The sequence below is a fragment of the Chelon labrosus genome (genome assembly GCF_963514085.1).
Source record: "Chelon labrosus genome assembly, chromosome: 5".
NCBI lineage: Eukaryota > Metazoa > Chordata > Actinopteri > Mugiliformes > Mugilidae > Chelon > Chelon labrosus.
This window is the reverse complement of record NC_140341.1, coordinates 13,952,947-13,969,052: the sequence shown is the minus strand read 5'-3', so window position 1 is coordinate 13,969,052 and position 16,106 is coordinate 13,952,947. Positions and strand designations below refer to the sequence as shown.

The 16,106-nt window shown below is 43.0% G+C and overlaps 1 protein-coding gene across 1 annotated transcript in view; it reads right to left on the bottom strand.

Annotated features, from left to right (window-relative positions):
- Positions 1–4,517: 4,517 nt before the first annotated feature.
- Positions 4,518–16,106, bottom strand: part of col4a1 (collagen, type IV, alpha 1) — a 36,736-nt gene continuing 25,147 nt past the window's right edge. Inside the window, exons 23-52 of the mRNA XM_084544456.1 lie at positions 15,941–16,024; positions 15,673–15,743; positions 15,366–15,557; positions 15,073–15,241; positions 14,338–14,430; positions 14,051–14,155; positions 13,834–13,931; positions 13,468–13,618; positions 13,269–13,382; positions 12,920–13,087; positions 12,645–12,734; positions 12,362–12,514; positions 12,149–12,247; positions 11,933–12,022; positions 11,647–11,786; positions 11,274–11,400; positions 11,062–11,142; positions 10,479–10,577; positions 10,136–10,186; positions 9,866–10,051; positions 9,614–9,747; positions 9,419–9,491; positions 9,204–9,275; positions 8,465–8,593; positions 8,254–8,352; positions 7,955–8,167; positions 7,685–7,862; positions 7,482–7,596; positions 6,831–7,003; positions 4,518–6,618 (exon numbers count right to left, since the gene is read on the bottom strand). Of these exons, the coding sequence (XP_084400582.1) occupies positions 6,537–6,618; positions 6,831–7,003; positions 7,482–7,596; positions 7,685–7,862; positions 7,955–8,167; positions 8,254–8,352; positions 8,465–8,593; positions 9,204–9,275; positions 9,419–9,491; positions 9,614–9,747; positions 9,866–10,051; positions 10,136–10,186; positions 10,479–10,577; positions 11,062–11,142; positions 11,274–11,400; positions 11,647–11,786; positions 11,933–12,022; positions 12,149–12,247; positions 12,362–12,514; positions 12,645–12,734; positions 12,920–13,087; positions 13,269–13,382; positions 13,468–13,618; positions 13,834–13,931; positions 14,051–14,155; positions 14,338–14,430; positions 15,073–15,241; positions 15,366–15,557; positions 15,673–15,743; positions 15,941–16,024 (3,629 nt within the window). The 3' untranslated portion in view covers positions 4,518–6,536. The remainder of the gene's footprint in view (positions 6,619–6,830; positions 7,004–7,481; positions 7,597–7,684; positions 7,863–7,954; positions 8,168–8,253; positions 8,353–8,464; positions 8,594–9,203; positions 9,276–9,418; positions 9,492–9,613; positions 9,748–9,865; positions 10,052–10,135; positions 10,187–10,478; positions 10,578–11,061; positions 11,143–11,273; positions 11,401–11,646; positions 11,787–11,932; positions 12,023–12,148; positions 12,248–12,361; positions 12,515–12,644; positions 12,735–12,919; positions 13,088–13,268; positions 13,383–13,467; positions 13,619–13,833; positions 13,932–14,050; positions 14,156–14,337; positions 14,431–15,072; positions 15,242–15,365; positions 15,558–15,672; positions 15,744–15,940; positions 16,025–16,106) is intronic.

Here is a 16,106-nt window from a genome sequence, read left to right as displayed (position 1 = left end):
CCTCCCACAAATTCACTCCCACTCTTCCTCTTGCGCCCACGCACTCTCTGTTACTGTGACGTCCACTCGTCTTTTTTACTCCTCCACTCGGCTGTGGAGGCGTCCTGCTCTCCCCTCATTCATACAGCGCCGCACTATTTCCATATTTCTGAGTGGACACCGTGCATTCAGTGAAACTGTGGAGGAAGAGGAGGCGGAGGAAGAGGAGGAGGAGGAAGCGCCATGTTTGGCTCCATCTGAGCACATCAGATTTCCGATCATGCTGAGATCGTGATCAGACCTCGCAGGAGAGCCAGGCCCTGCAGATGGAATTATATTTCCAATAATCACGCTTGGAGACATGTGTGTGTGCGTGCTGCGCCACGCAACTTTGCTGATCTCACTGCTGACTGCAAAATCAGTGCTTTATCAAAACAGGATGTTCCTGAACAGATGGACATCACAGGGTGGTGATTCTGATTTCTTTTCTGTAAAAAAGAAAAAGAAAAAAAGAAATAGTGGACTACTGTGAACTTTGTATTGGGCCCTGCTCAAGCTACTGCGTTATATTAAACACTTATGTCGATGTGCTTTATGGATACTATTGGCACATTTTAAGACCTGGGTATTATATGGTAGTTGTAGTTTATTTTCACAGACAACCAATGTGCAGGACTGGATTCAATGATTCCTCCTGAACTTATTTTTTTTTTTTTTTAATTTCCATGCTCAAAACAAATATTTCGTTTAATCATGACAATTTTGATAATCTCCTATTCCTCATTCAGTTCATTGCTACGTAGATCTTTGGAACTCTTCACAGACTTTACAAAACATAGCAGATTACTATCGTTAGTACCAGAGTCAGTGCCTTTAACTATATGTATTATAAGCTGAAGAACTATACCCTATATATAGGCACAGCAAATACCATAAAAATAAAGAAACAAGAAAAGAAATGCAAGAGGGTAATTATTTTACTGACAGTCGTCTGAGCGTTAATCTCTGTAGTCCCTCAAGAGGACCTTAAAACCTAAACCCCCTATACATAAATGTGATGCCTTGACAAGGCCAAGCTCATTACTAAACCCAAAACTGGCAGACCAGTCAATTAGTTGTGCAGCAACTCTTCACGACAGTCCCCACTTGAGACCACATTATTGCAATTTCTTCAGTGTAAAGTCGTTACAATCATAACTTTATTCTTCTTTTTTTTTTCGTTATTTATTGACCTTCACTGTAAGTGGCAGCTGGACCAGGCCTTTCAGTGCCTGATCCTCCTCAGCTAAACCAGCTGGAGGGGAAAGCATGGAGCAACCAGCATTTCAAAGCCGTTACCCGCGTGCTGGAGGTGGCAGGTAGCAAAGGAATAGGTTAAGTGGAGGTTTACAGCAGGACCTCGGCTTTTAGGCTGTCATTTGCTTCACTGGGTGAAGTAACAATGCACAATTACAAGGAAAACAGGCTCATTAAATACGGTAATTAGCAATATGATAAACTGGGTGATAATTAGTAGTGTGATTAAATACATCACATCCAAGACTATGAATGGTAGTGTGTCGCCGCATGCTGCGAATATAAATGTGTAGAATATAATTTTTTTCTAAGCCATGGTATCAGACACACAGAAGCCTTTATCATTACGCTCAGTCTTTAATAAAGATTTAGTCGATGCCCTGAACCTGAAGGCTGCGTAACTAAGGAAACACGAGGCACATCTGTATCTTCCCACAGGTCAGTCAGAGGTTATTTTTATATACAGCCGAATGTTCAGTTTCCGGCATTGCAGCTGTCTTGCCTTTGGCCGAAAGTTATTGATTTAACTTTTGCAGACGGCTGAAAACACGTCGGGTCAAAATAAGCAGAGAAGCAAGACGTTGTCAGATTGAGATTTACGCCATTTTACGTTGGTTTATAGTAAACACCAGGTCAGTGTTTCAGGTCTTCATATTTTTTTTAATGCTCTGACAATATGAACTCAAAGTTGCGTTTTGCTGAAATGACGCAAACCTTTTCAGTGACTTAGGGTCAATAGTCAAACCTGACAGAATATGCTGTCTGAGTAGGATTCATACAAAGCTACACAAGGACGTAGCTGTATTATATACATATTTATTAATCAACTATGTATTTTTTTTCTCTATCGTCACTCTTTCAACCCAAACACATTCCTTTCAACGTCTTTTTCATTCAAGTTACATGAGACTTTTCAAGGTCTGTTCATTTCATTCTGCATTTATGTCAACGCGGAATACTGCCATGCACTGTATTTTCTCTTCTGGGTGCAAACTGACCTTCACGCAGAGTCCAATCTGACAGGATGACACACGAAATTACAAACTGCTTGAATGTACAGCTGGTCTGAGAGAGAGGATTAATTTTCCCTGTCTTTTGAAAAATACTGATTGTTTAAATTCTGCACAGCGGAGTTATACAAGCAGGCAGGGGAGGAGGGAGGCAGGCCGGCTGCAGATAGAGAGGACAGTGGTTGAGGGTCAGGGTAATAAGTACTTGATGAGACTCTTTGTGTTTGTGCTGTCGTTCGCCGACGGTCGTTCATTTTCTGTCCCGACTGCGTTGCACCACACGACACAAGTACGCATCTCGAGGAAAAGTGTTGTCTAATTTTACCTCCAGGACAGTTTGGGCGTGTTGCATTTGTAGCACCAGCATTTTACAGGACAACTCACGCAATGTTATTCTTATTAGTTCATAGAATGACACCAGTCCTGATACAGTAATAATATGCAATCAACTTCCTCCTGACTGGAGTACAATCAGACAGAATAATGAAAACATCTGTGTGGGCGTGAAGAGCTCCAACAAAGAACAAACACAATCAAGTTTATGAACTGTGAAGTGAAATGCCTTTGTTACAGTAGATCTGTGTAAGGGTCAATCTGAAGTTGTTGAAAGCACCTGTAGTCTTGTGACAGTTGCCACCTGTCATTAGCTGTCAGCTTACCAGTAACCAGTGTGACTGGCTGAGGAACCTTTTTTTTATTTTTTGCAGGTGAAAACCCACGGGGACAAAAGTCACATTAACTTGAAAGATGCAGCTTTTAGATGTCCTCGCTGCATTTACCTCTGACTGCAGTTATTTGTCTAATGCAAATGAAAGTACCGATACACACAGCCTTACAGTTATGTGTGTTTGTGAGTGGTTTCTCTGCACGGCTTCCGTTGGGTTTTGTGTTTGCGTGCGGCGTCGCAAGCTAGTCTGTATTTGGCACAGCTCAGGTTGATAGGTGGTACAGGTGGTGGCCTCTGTACTTTATCCACTCAGGAGAAAGGTCAGGGTCACAAAGACCTCCTGACACATTCCCAAACTGCATCATAAACACACCCTGGAAAAAAAGAGATATTAAGTAAGGGAACTTAAACTAGTGCTCGTTCTCAGTTCTCAGACAAATTTAATCTATGTGCTTTTTTGACTTTTCAACACAAAGCCAGTATTTGATGCTTTTTTTTTTTTTTCCCATTTCAATGTCAACAACGATCGCAAATGGAATTTCCATATTGTTTTATGTGACCTTTAATATGATCAGCTCGCTGTCTACATCAGAAATGTCATGAACATATTATTGCACCAGCATAAATCCCAGCTCTCTGAAGGTTTTTGTAACTCGGGTCTCAACTTAGCAGTGTTAGCAAACCAATAGGATTAAGACACTTAAAGAGGTCAAAGTTTTGAACTCCAAAGCCCCCGAGCAAGGCTGAGCCCTGACCTTAACCACATGCCACTGATGTTGTGTTTGAATATGAATTCCAGCTATTCTTTTTAAACCATGCCCCCGAGCAAGAAGGTGCAGCGTGAAGATAGTAGTAGTAATAAGGTAAAGTTTATGCAACTTTTTACAGAAGCAGAGAAGTTTTTTTCAGTCACTTGTCTTCAGTGTAGCCTCTTCCCAACCTACAGGTATCTCAGCCTTCATGGTCATCAGGTCTTTGCTCTCAGTTGTGCCTGACATTTGACCATTTGGCCTTTAGCCAGCGTGGTACGGCCATCCAATCTGACTCCCACCTGTGTGACCTTGCACTCACCGGTCAGAGGTCAAGGCCTTGTTAGACATGTTCACGAAGACGGCAAGGGGGTCAAGGGCTCTGTTTGTCTGTCTGGTGACAAGAGAGGAAACAAGGGATAGGATTCCGGTAATAAATGAAAGACGAGGGCGGAGTTGAAAGGAGGGGTTATCTGGTTCTCTGCGGAGCGTATCGATCCGTTTGTGTTTTCGTGGGGTGAACGGGTTTGCTGGCCACAGTCCCAGCAGAAGTGCTGAGGTAGTGGCTGCATGGCACTGTGGACGTGTTGCTGCAGAGGCTGCACTTAAATTACTGTTCAGGATATATTTGGGGTCAACTTTTGATCCCTGTTGTTGGTTGGTGATATATATGTGTATATATATATAAAAAATAAAACCACTGAAACTAACTGAGCCATCTAAATGGAGCACTTTAAGGTAATGAATCATGTGAATCATTAGCTACTTACTTTCAAAGTGTGCAGGTGCTGCCCTCTTGTGGCACTTACAAAAAAGTACTGCAAAGCTTGACATTACCAGTCCAAGACAAAACAAACCACATGAAAAGAAGAAGAAGAAGAAAAAAAAAACCATCACACTTGTGATAATTTAATAAGAATATTCTACAGATCCGTTTATTGCAGAATTTACACAATATGGGATGCGGAAAAAAAATATACAATGATGATGAAGTGTGTTTGCTTTGTTTGTTACTCACAAATGATTATTGTAATTGGAAGGAAGTTTACTTAACGCTGGCAAATGCTGCAGATACTGCACATGCTAGACGGAGCTTTTAATCACAACCAGGAGCAACACACAAACAAAAAAAGGTTGCAGTCAGTGTAGTAACTTGCAATAATTTTAACAGTATAAAACTTTGAATAGCTCTGAAAGGGACACGGAAATGTTTGGGAGCAGGTAAGATTACCAAATGCAGTATATGAAATATTGAACAAAACACACATTCATGTCAAGACCCTTTGAAGCATCTCAACCTGCACAGGCACTGTGTATCTTTTACTTGTGGAACCGCGACACAATGACCCTTCACTCACAAAATCGCCAGGTGTTACAACATTAATTCACAAACGGGAAAAGTCAAGTACATGTTATGTGTAGGTATATATACATGTGCATTTCTTTGGGATCAAAGATGAGAAAGTTTTGGTTCACTTAAAGGTCCAGTGTGTTGGATTTAGCGGGGATCGTCGTTCAAAAATCATCAATATTCATGTTTTCATAAACAGCTGAAAATGAAAATCACTATATTTTTGTTAGGTTATATGATTAAGGTTTTCATATCTGCGGAGGGAGAAGGGCGTCTTCCACAAAGTCTGCCATCAGGTTTCTATGGATGAACCGAACAGTGGTTCTACCCAGAGCATTTTGTGTGCTTCACCCTTTTAGCAGCCACCTTAGGTTCTCTCACATGCTTGGAAAAGTAAAGGCCGAGGTGAAGGGCATTTGGTTAGCTGCAGTCTGCAAATCCACCACTAGAGGCCACACACTGGTCCTTTAATCTAAAAAGGGTACATCCTTTGACACACAGCCGCTACACACGAGGTTCTGACAGAGTAAAGCTTTTGAAAACATGATTTTCTTTTCTGACCATTTATTTTTCTGCATTGGTTTCAGATAATGTCAACAACAGGGTTGTGCAATAATATATATGGACACCACAACACACATTTCCAAGCCACTCAAATGCATATGTACACTCGTTCTCGCACACGTACGCACACACGCACACACACACACCTGTCAATGCTATTTCAGTGCTGTTTTGTATGTTAATAAGGCGCTGGTTGTCACATATTGTATTTGAATATATGGAAACTCAGATAAACTTAAGTCCAACATATTCTCAGAACTCTTATAAATAAAAATGGGCTTAATAACACACAAAGTAATTCAGTAATAACCTGAGGAGAGTATGTTGAACTATGTTAAAGAGGAATGCATTATATTTACAACAGAGTGACTGGTATATATCTGCAACACTATGGTGGTTTAGCGAATGACAAGTGACTGTAACCAGTGGTAAGTCCCATCCTTTACATTAGTAAGTTTAAACAAGCTATAAGGTGTGAACATCTATAATAATGTGAAGCTATATCTTTCAATCATGTGGCACTGGGAGGGTAGGGAAATAGTTGCACAGAAATGAAAAGGCACAAGAGTAAGATTCAATAGCACCTGACATACACAAACAGCCCTTTCAAAATGAACACCAGTTTGCCAGTTTAGGGGGCATGTACTCAGTGCAGTGGTAAACTGGGTGCCATTCTTTAGAAACGTGTTGTGATTGTGTGTTTCTGCGTGGAGCAAAAGGCCACTTGGTCTCTGAGTTCTTGATTGTAAAGTTTAGTCTTTGGCTGTTCTGCGACCCACGTCTCTGTCCTTCTCCTCTCACACATGTCATGCAGGGAAATAGCACCATCCTTTGAAAACAGGAAGTCAAAAGCCAAGTCGAGGACGTCAATGCACACCTTATTGCTTGCAGGTTAAAATGGAGGACTCTGGCATCGGGGTTTATGTCCTCTTCATGCAGACCTGACAGCGGCTTATGTGTGTTCGGAGACTGCCTGCCTTTAGCGTTGTCGGAACAGGTTTCCTGGATGAAAGAACATAGCAAGTCAGTCCTCCGATAAATGCGATAAACCAGACGACATAAGCACAGCGTAAGTCTAAAAAACCCCTTCACTGCCTCAAGCACTTTTTTTCACCTCTAACAGTATACAACATCACTGGTTGGGTGTAGTCATATGATTTGTTGCACGTTTTTATTTATTAAAAGAGAAAAGAAGAGTACAAAGTCAGTCTTACGTAAACATCTCGCTGTCTTCGATGGTGGCAAGCCAGAAGCTGTAGGAGTTGGCGTAGTAGTTGCAGGTTCCTCGACCGTGACACTCAATGAATGGGGCACTGCGGAATTCCTCCAGGCAGGATCCGGGAGAGGCCAGAGCCTGGCCTGAACCCTCAGCACCAGCACTGGTGTGCTGCACAGACACACATAATGCAATTGAAACAAATAAGGAGGGACACAATCTGTAAGAGGGCTGTCATTAGACTTTTGACCTATAAAACTTCCATTTTAAAATACATTACAGTTTTGCATTGATACAACATCCAGTGATTTTAGTTTGATGTCAGTCAAGATAATGTAGTCCGCAAAAACTGAAGGGCTTACTGTCGCATCACAATTTCATCTTACTAGTAACGTCATGTAAGTGTACAGCTGTACTAAAAAGCTCAGTACGCCCGCTTTATGAGCTACGTTTTGGCATTATAGGTTAAACTAAGGTGTGATGTTCACTTGCGTTCATTAAGGTGGGAATTTTTTTTGGATAGTTCTTCTTGCTGCAACATGGATTCTTTATTAACTTCTTCAAAGACCCAAAACCTTTCTGGCCAAATGCCAAACAAAATGTCTTCTTGAGAATGAAGACTCTGTCAATCTGCACTGCTTCGTCTTACCATGACAAAAGAGTAGCCTATCCACAGAGAGTCCCAGCCCTGAGGGCAAGCTGGGATCATGATGGTCTGACTATGGACTGCTATCACCATGGCCGGGGCTTCACACACAGCACACCTATGCACAAAAAGAAACAAGAACAGCACAATGCGTTAATGTCACGGACATGTGACACAGAACAGTAGGCTTAGAAATGCTGGCGTACCTGCTGATGAAGGGTTTAATACTTTCACCGGTGATAGGTGCCATGCTCATGGGCATGGGCTCGGGTGAGGTGAGCCAGTAGGAGTAATCATTACGAGAGGCAAAGTTGCACACATTGTTGATGTTACAGAACAGGAAGGGCATGGGGCTGAACTTCCTTAGACAGCTCCCTGCCGTACCTAAAAGACAGACAACATAGAGAAATTGTAATTCACCTCACAAAACCTCCATTTCTTTCTTTATCTTTCTTTCTTCATATCATGTCTCTTACCCAAGTCTTGTCCATGAGAACGTTCATTTCCTTGTACATAGAGCAAGGAGTAGCCGTCGTATATGAGCGAGGTTCCCTGAGGACAATATGGAACCTCCACTGATTGGCTGTGACGTGTTACAAGGAATCCATGCTCCACAGACGAGGGGCCAGGTGGACCCACTTGACCTGGAACACCATCAGGTCCTGGGGGCCCAGGGTATCCTCTGGGTCCTAAGGATACAGAGTAATTAATATGTTAAGAAAACAGCAACAGCAATATCTCTACCAGCACGTTTTCCTTGATGTGAACTTCTCACCTTGTGGCCCCGGCAGGCCGGTCTCTCCTTTGGCTCCAGGCTGGCCATGATATCCAGGCACACCTTCTTCACCCTTTGGCCCTGGAATACCTGTCACACCTGAGAGAAAATGACAAAAAATAATGAAACAAAATAATGGAAAAAGAAAAAGAAAAGAAAAACAGCATCATCACAGTGGATTAAATGAAGAACATTTCTAGACAAACGCCACCTTGCTGTCCTTTCTGCCCAGGAAGCCCATTTGGCCCTTGAGGTCCTGGCAAGCCTGGAATTCCCGTCAAACCAATGTCTCCTTTAATAGAGGTGTGGGGGCCGGGGGGGCCTGGAGGCCCTTGATTACCTGAAATATACAGTATCATTGACAAATATCACTGAATCTGGTTTTAAATTAGCCATCACGGAAGGATACAAGGAAGCAGGAAATGATGCAAAAATGAGGGGGCAACGGAGGGTACAAGGGAGGATGCTCGGCAAGGGAGCGAGCCAGGTTGCATTCTAGAGATAGGGAGCAAGGGATTTGATTTTTTGCATCATGTGCTATTTTGGAAGTATACACTTTCAAGTGCACACTTGGAAGTGCATACTTGCTCCCTTGGAGGTGCACTTGCTCCCTTGAAAGAATGCACTTGCAAGTTCACAGCAACAAAGGTGCTATATGCAAAGGCCAAAGCAAGCGTCCAAGCGAGGAAGCAAGGGAACAAGCACTGGGACAAGGGAGCAAGAGAGAAAGGAAGCAAGCAAGCAAATCAGCTTTCTACAGTGCAAGTGAGCAAACAAGTGAGCAAGCAAGGGAGTAGGGAAAGACAAAAGTGAGCGGCAATGGAGGGTACAAGTGAGCAAGCACGGGTATAGGGGAGCGAGCAAAGATGCAAGCAAGTAAGGAAGTAAGGCTACAAGCAACAATTATTATTATCATTAACAGTGGTTCACAATCTTTACTCATTTATTACCTTTTTCTCCCGGGAATCCTTGATCTCCAACATCTCCTTTGAACCCAATGTCCCCGACAGTACCTCTTGCACCTAAAGTAGGTATCAGTGTTTTATTCATTTTTTTTCCATTACAAATAACATGTTTCCTTTCACATATAAAAGCATACATATACACACTCATTTAGAAACATACTGCCTATCACACACAAACATATCACTCTGTGTGTACTCACCTGGAAAGCCAGGAACTCCCTGCAATCCTCTCTCTCCCTTCTTTCCATCGATACCTGGAAGACCAGTCTGACCCTGTAAAAAGACACGTGCAAAAACAAAAATTATGATTTTTGCAATATTGCAGCAACTGTTACTACCATGTGTCAGATATTGGCCATCATAATGTACATTAGCTAAACAGCCTTATGACATACAGGAAGTCCAGGAGATCCGGGGTCTCCCTTGTGTCCTGTCTCTCCCTGGAAACCCTGCTGACCCTGATCTCCTTTCTCTCCCTTTTGGCCATCTCTGCCTGGCACACCAGCAGGTCCTGGGAAACCTGAGGATCCTGTTTTTGACGGCGACAAACACAAGAGTTTTTTTTACGAAACAAAATATATTCAGTGACCTTTCACTTCCATTATTGGTGCACCTGTGTTGCCAGCATGTGATGCATTTCACAATACCTTTTTCTCCAGATTGTCCTGGTTCTCCCGTCTCTCCCTTAGGACCCTCTAGAGAGATACCTGGGGAACCCCGCTCTCCTGGCTCGCCCTGGAATCCTTGTTGGCCTGGAAGTCCCTTGTCTCCTTTGAGACCAGGAACACCCGGGACACCAGGGAAGCCAGGGGCGCCAGAACTACCTTTGTCACCTGGACAAACAAAGAGAAGGCCAGATTATATCTTCACTTCAGTAACTGAAGGATAATATAAATTAACAGAGGAAATGGTCTAACCTTTGCCACCAAGCTCTCCGGGTGGCCCCTGAAAACCACGACCAGGTAAACCTGCAGAAAAGGACAGATACATAGAGATAAAGAAGTGTAAAGTAATCATATTTAATGATAATAATATCTGGGGGTAAGTTTATATGTGAAGCTGTTGCTTCAGTAACGTTTAGTCAACGTTGAGGAAGATTAACTATAATGCTATCTTAAGGAAGGCGTATCAACATCTAGCCGGTGCTTTCCAGGTCTTTACAATGAGAGGACTTGTGTTTATGTTAGACAGTTTCATTGACGTCCAGGATCTTAAGAAAGAGGAACTTTGCAGTCACCTCCTAACTCCTCTGACACTGACCTGGATCTCCTCTCTCTCCTGAGGATCCCGGAATGCCGTCCACCCCAGCCTCGCCCTTATCTCCACGAGGACCAGGAGGACCCTGCAGGCCACCTTCACCTGTGGAGGAACAAGTTTACTGACTGCTGCTTGCTGCGTTTTAGACTTGCAGAAGCACGGTTTTCACATCCCTCACAGTTGTCCAGCAAGAATAAATAAGCACTGGTCTGGGAACAGATCTCGTATCTGTCTGCGTATGTATACTCAGCTTGTTCAGCTTACTCATTAATCATTGCCCGAAAAACAAAGCAGTTTATTTTGAATCTCGTAATTTATCCACTAAAAGAGGTTTTTCAGTATAACTGATGAGAAAAAGGCCACACAGTGATGCTTTGTTTTATGTTGAATGTAGTGTTTAAAAAGAATCGGAGTTCCAAATTCACACAATTGCTCACTGATTAGTTTGGTTTTAACCCTTCGAAGAAAAATAGATCTGAAATTGTGGTTGGCTGTGTCAAGTTCATTATGTAGCTATGTATCCAACCTTGAACCTAAGACAAATGAATGGCATTTTTGCTGTAAATCAAATAGGCCTGTTACTTACCAGGCCGACCGTCACGACCAGGATCTCCTGCAGACCCAGGAAGTCCAGGGGTACCCTTCTCACCTGGTCTACCTGCCTGACCTGTACAACACATATAGGAACATACAAAAACTTCAATAAGAACACTCCTGAAATAACAATATGTAGGATTACTATACTTGAAGCTGTCCTGGTAGACAGAACAAATGAATGAACACGGACTAAAACCTGACCTGGATATCCAGTGCCTCCTTTGTCTCCCTTACGTCCTTCGACTCCTGGCTTGCCGGGCATACCTTCTTGACCTTTTTGACCCTTATCTCCAGGTGTTCCTGGAAATCCTGGCTGGCCAATCGGACCCTGCACAAATAGAGGTATGCTAATTGAAGACCGGTAGGTACTTTTCATTAAGGGGCATGTACTCCCAAGACAATGTGAAAGTAAGACATGACAGAATAAATTATTCCTGTTCCAGCTCTGCTGTTGTTGTCAGTCTACATTCTTTATTCACTAAAATTTCACTTCACATTACATGTGTAGTGAAATGTGCGCCTGCGGTCAAGGAATCTCAGGACAGGAACATTATCTTTTTAACTAGTGCATCACCTTTTCTCCTGGATATCCTGGGAGGCCGATACCTGGCTCACCAGGTTGTCCACTGTCTCCTTTTTCTCCATCTGTGCCTCTGAATCCAGGATGTCCCGGTGTACCAATATCACCCTTAGTACCCTTTGGACCAGCCGGACCTGCACAAACGCACACACAAACATAGGAAGTGTTTATATTTTGTGTTGCATTCCTTATTTAAGTGGTAAATATATAACATTCATGTTCATCACACTGAAACGGGTTGGCATTGCCAAGTCATGCATTTTGTGTTTTGTTTGTCCACCTGGTATCCCCATCTCTCCCGCATTGCCTTTCTGTCCAGGTAATCCTATTCCGCCAGTCGCTCCAGGATTACCAGGATCTCCTTTGTCCCCTGAAAAATATCAGTGATATCGAAATGATGCTTAAATTAAAAACAAAAACAAAAATCCAAGCATAAAAACATGGAACACAATTTAAATTCAAATTCAGATTCATTCAAATTGATCTGGTACATCACCTGGTTTTCCAGGTGTTCCAGGCTCTCCGTCTTTGCCTGGCATTCCAGGTTTTCCTGACTCTCCTTGGTGGCCCGTAGCTCCAGTGGCCCCAGGGGTACCTGAAGGACAATGGAATTAAAAGGAAACCCTCATCTACCAATCTGTTTGTGGCAGATCTCTACATTAATGTAATGTACAGTTACTGAGCCAAATGCCAGTATGCTGGTTTATACCTTTTGCTCCACTGTCTCCCTTCTCCCCCTTCAAGTGCACCATATCAGCATCACTCATGTTCCCAGGTGGACCTTGAAGACCTTGCTCTCCTCTATCACCTTTAAGTCCAGGCTCTCCAATATCGCCTCTTGGTCCAGTAACACCAGGATCACCTAAGATAAAAATGTTGGAAACAGATGGTTTTATTGCTACTGATAAAACAGAAGAAACTGGAGAAAATATGTAAAGCTCGTAAGAGCAGCAAGGGAAGACATTTTATTTTTCTCATTTTATGATCCTTACCTCTCTGACCAGGAGATCCAGGTGTACCTGGTGGTCCGGGAAATCCAGGTACTCCTGGTGTTCCTATTACCCCCATTTCCCCTTTTGGACCTTAAATGCAAACGTAAATTGTATGATTATTGTAACTGAAAAGGAGATTAAAAAGGATGAAAATTAAAGCAGGACAATAACCTCTGTTTTTTTCAGCTTGGATGAATAATAACAGAATAACAGAAGAAGAAAAAAATACAAAGACACCACATATCCATTAAAGATACTGGTTTGTTTTCTCTCACCTTCGTTTCCAATTGGTCCATCCCTTCCTGGTAAGCCTGGTTGCCCCTGCGGTCCTTTTGAACCTGGGGGTCCTGGGAAGCCAGGCGTTCCCTTCTCTCCCTGAGGGCCCGGCATGTCCAGACCAGGAGGACCTGGGTAACCCTTTTCTCCCTTTATACCTTCCCTACCTGTACAGCAGACATACATAATGAATTTCAGTAGGCCATAACGGTGTAGTATTCACAAGAGCTCAATCTAAAGCAGCCATGAAGAATTCATTTTCTTACTTGTACTTCAGCTTTTGTCAGACATGTCAAAATAGCATCCATGACACACGCCTTTATGTTCCTGCACTGAGTTTCTGCTCACCGTACGGTCCAGGTTCTCCAGGTTGTCCTTGGGGTCCAGGAGCTCCAGGTGAGCCTATTCCTGGATCACCTGGTCTGCCACCCTGTCCAGGAAGTCCCGGGGGTCCAATCTCGCCTATTTTTAAAAACAAAAGAAACAGAATCTCAGAACATAAGATGAGAGTTTCACATTTTACCATGCACTAAGTTTCCCTCAGTACCTTTAAGTCCCTGAGGTCCCGGTGGTCCTGTCTGTCCTTCTTGTCCAGGGATACCAGGTCGACCAATGTCACCCTTCGGCCCTTGGAAGCCAATATTTCCAGGGAGGCCCTGTGAGCCCTTTGGACCTGGAAGACCCCGTCCAGGTTCACCCTGCATGGTACAGAAATAAGAACTTAGTTGCTTGTTGTGGCTTTATTATTATTTTTTTTCTTAAAAAAAAACACAATAATGCCATTTTATTTGTTGACATTTTACGCATATATTGCACACATCTAGAGTACTGTACATGACACCACATGTTGCATATACTGTAACTGGGTATAGTTCAATTATTAACTAATATAGATATGTTGTTAAATACACACCTTTTGTCCAGGTGTACCAGGATTCCCAGTCAAGCCATCCTGTCCAGGTCTTCCTGGCTCTCCTGGTATTCCGTGTGCTCCTGGAACTCCACTTATTCCTGCACAAGGACAATGGAATAAAACTCGTTTTTGAGTTTCCTGTTTTCTCTTCATGTGCATGCCGTATTACATTTTCTCTGTGTTTGGAGGACATGTTTGGTGGTACAGAATAGCTCACCTTTAGGACCGGATGGACCTGGAAATCCAATTCCAGGAGGTCCATGTTCACCCTTTTCTCCTGGAAAACCTGGCAACCCTTGGTCTCCTGGTAGGCCTCTGTCACCTGCCACCAACAAAATATCGTGTGTTTAACTAACTAAACTTAATCTTTTAGTCATTTTCTGCTCACACCTATTTAACTGATACAAGATTAAGATTAATAACTCATCCTAAAAAGATATACTAAACATCAAGTGGTTTTAAAATGGAGTAAAATGGAAACTGGCTGAATATTGTGCTGCTCACCATGAAGTCCAGGTATGCCTGTTTCTCCTCGTGGTCCAGGTACCCCCTGAGGTCCAGGAGTGATCACACCTTTACCTGGTTCACCTTTTGCACCTGGTGGACACAAGTTAAAGGGATATGTAATTAGTGACTTAATGTACTCAGTAGGCGTGTGCAGTATCAGTCTGTTGAGTTTCATATGTCCATCAAGATGACACCCATTAGCAGTGTTGCCAGATACAGCTGATGATTTTCTGCCCAAAGCGCCAACACACACACAAAACTGCCCAAAATATTAGATTGATATTTTGTTTGGTATTTTGACCACCTAGATTTCTTAAACCAGTGTAAAAACCAACACAATCGAAGCTTAGAAATCATCCAGTAACAAACCGCAGCAGCTACTACGAAGCCATTTAATGAAGTCATGTAATCCACTGATAGGCAGACAGGTAGCGCATCTCTACTCTTTAGAAATTGGCACAAGCAGTGCACACACAGTGTTCACACACACACACACGCACACTGTCTTGGGAAGAGTAAAACAAATCCCCTTTGGATTTCATTTTAAACCAGCATGAAAAAGTGATTCGAAGAAAACAACCAAAATGATCCCAAACTAGCCCAGATTTTGTTCATCCAGCCAACTCTCTATGTGCAAAATAAAATTCAAAGCCACCCAATTGGACATAAAACTCCCTGATCTAGCAACACTTCATACATTAGACTATCATCAAACAGAAATCTCGTGCCCACCAGGTAATCCGGGAGTTCCAGGACGTCCTGCGCCACCCTGACTACCCTTCTCTCCAGGTTCTCCCGGTCGGCCGAAACCTGGTGTACCAGGTGGACCCCGCTCTCCTTGAGGCCCGAAAAGACCAGGGTCCCCATCAGGTCCACGTTCACCCTTGATGCCCTCTTTTGCCTGAAGGTAGGGTTAGACAAGGTTTTACAAAAACTGACAATATATTATAGAGTGAACGCTTCATAGTGAATAAAGGAATCATGTTAGCAAACTTATTTACAGTACATATTAAAAATACACTTACAGGTTCTCCTTTGATGCCAGCTTGGCCCTGAAGGCCATCTCTCCCTGGCAGTCCATCCCGGCCCGGTCGCCCCGGGGAACCAGCTTGACCTGGAAGACCTTTGTCCCCCTTGTAACCCGGAGCTATGAAAATATCCCCTGGCTCACCAACAGCACCAGGGACCCCCATCAATCCAGGAGTTCCTTGAGTACCCTGCACAGATCCAAAAATGTGAAGTGCAATCCAACTTAGTACGTAGCTTTCTTTTCCATTTTCCTCAACTGAACTGAGATTTAGTTGTTATTATTTTGGACATTTTTCTACTCACGGGTGTTCCAGATCGTCCGGGGGGTCCAGTAAGACCTTTTTCTCCTTTGCCACCAACTAGGCCAGGAGGTCCTGCCGGGTGAACATTGACATTGTACATTCTTAGCTTATACAATACTCATAAGTGTGTGTGTCACTTCATTAGAAAATCCAAATGGCAAACAGTCAACTAGTTGTGCTTTGACAGTTAACGTAATAAATCCTTCAAAAAACATTCAATAATTAAAGGCACTAACATTGTAAATTTGGCAGTTTCAGTGTATACTCACCTTGTTCTCCTTTAGGGCCTTGGGGGCCAGGTAGTCCAGGTGGGCCAAAAGCCTGACACTCGAAACAGGTGTCTCCTCTGTCACCTATAAATAGAAAAAAATATTTAACGTACAGTTGCGACTTGACCTAAAATATTTCTTTTTGTTGCTATTTTTTATTCACTGA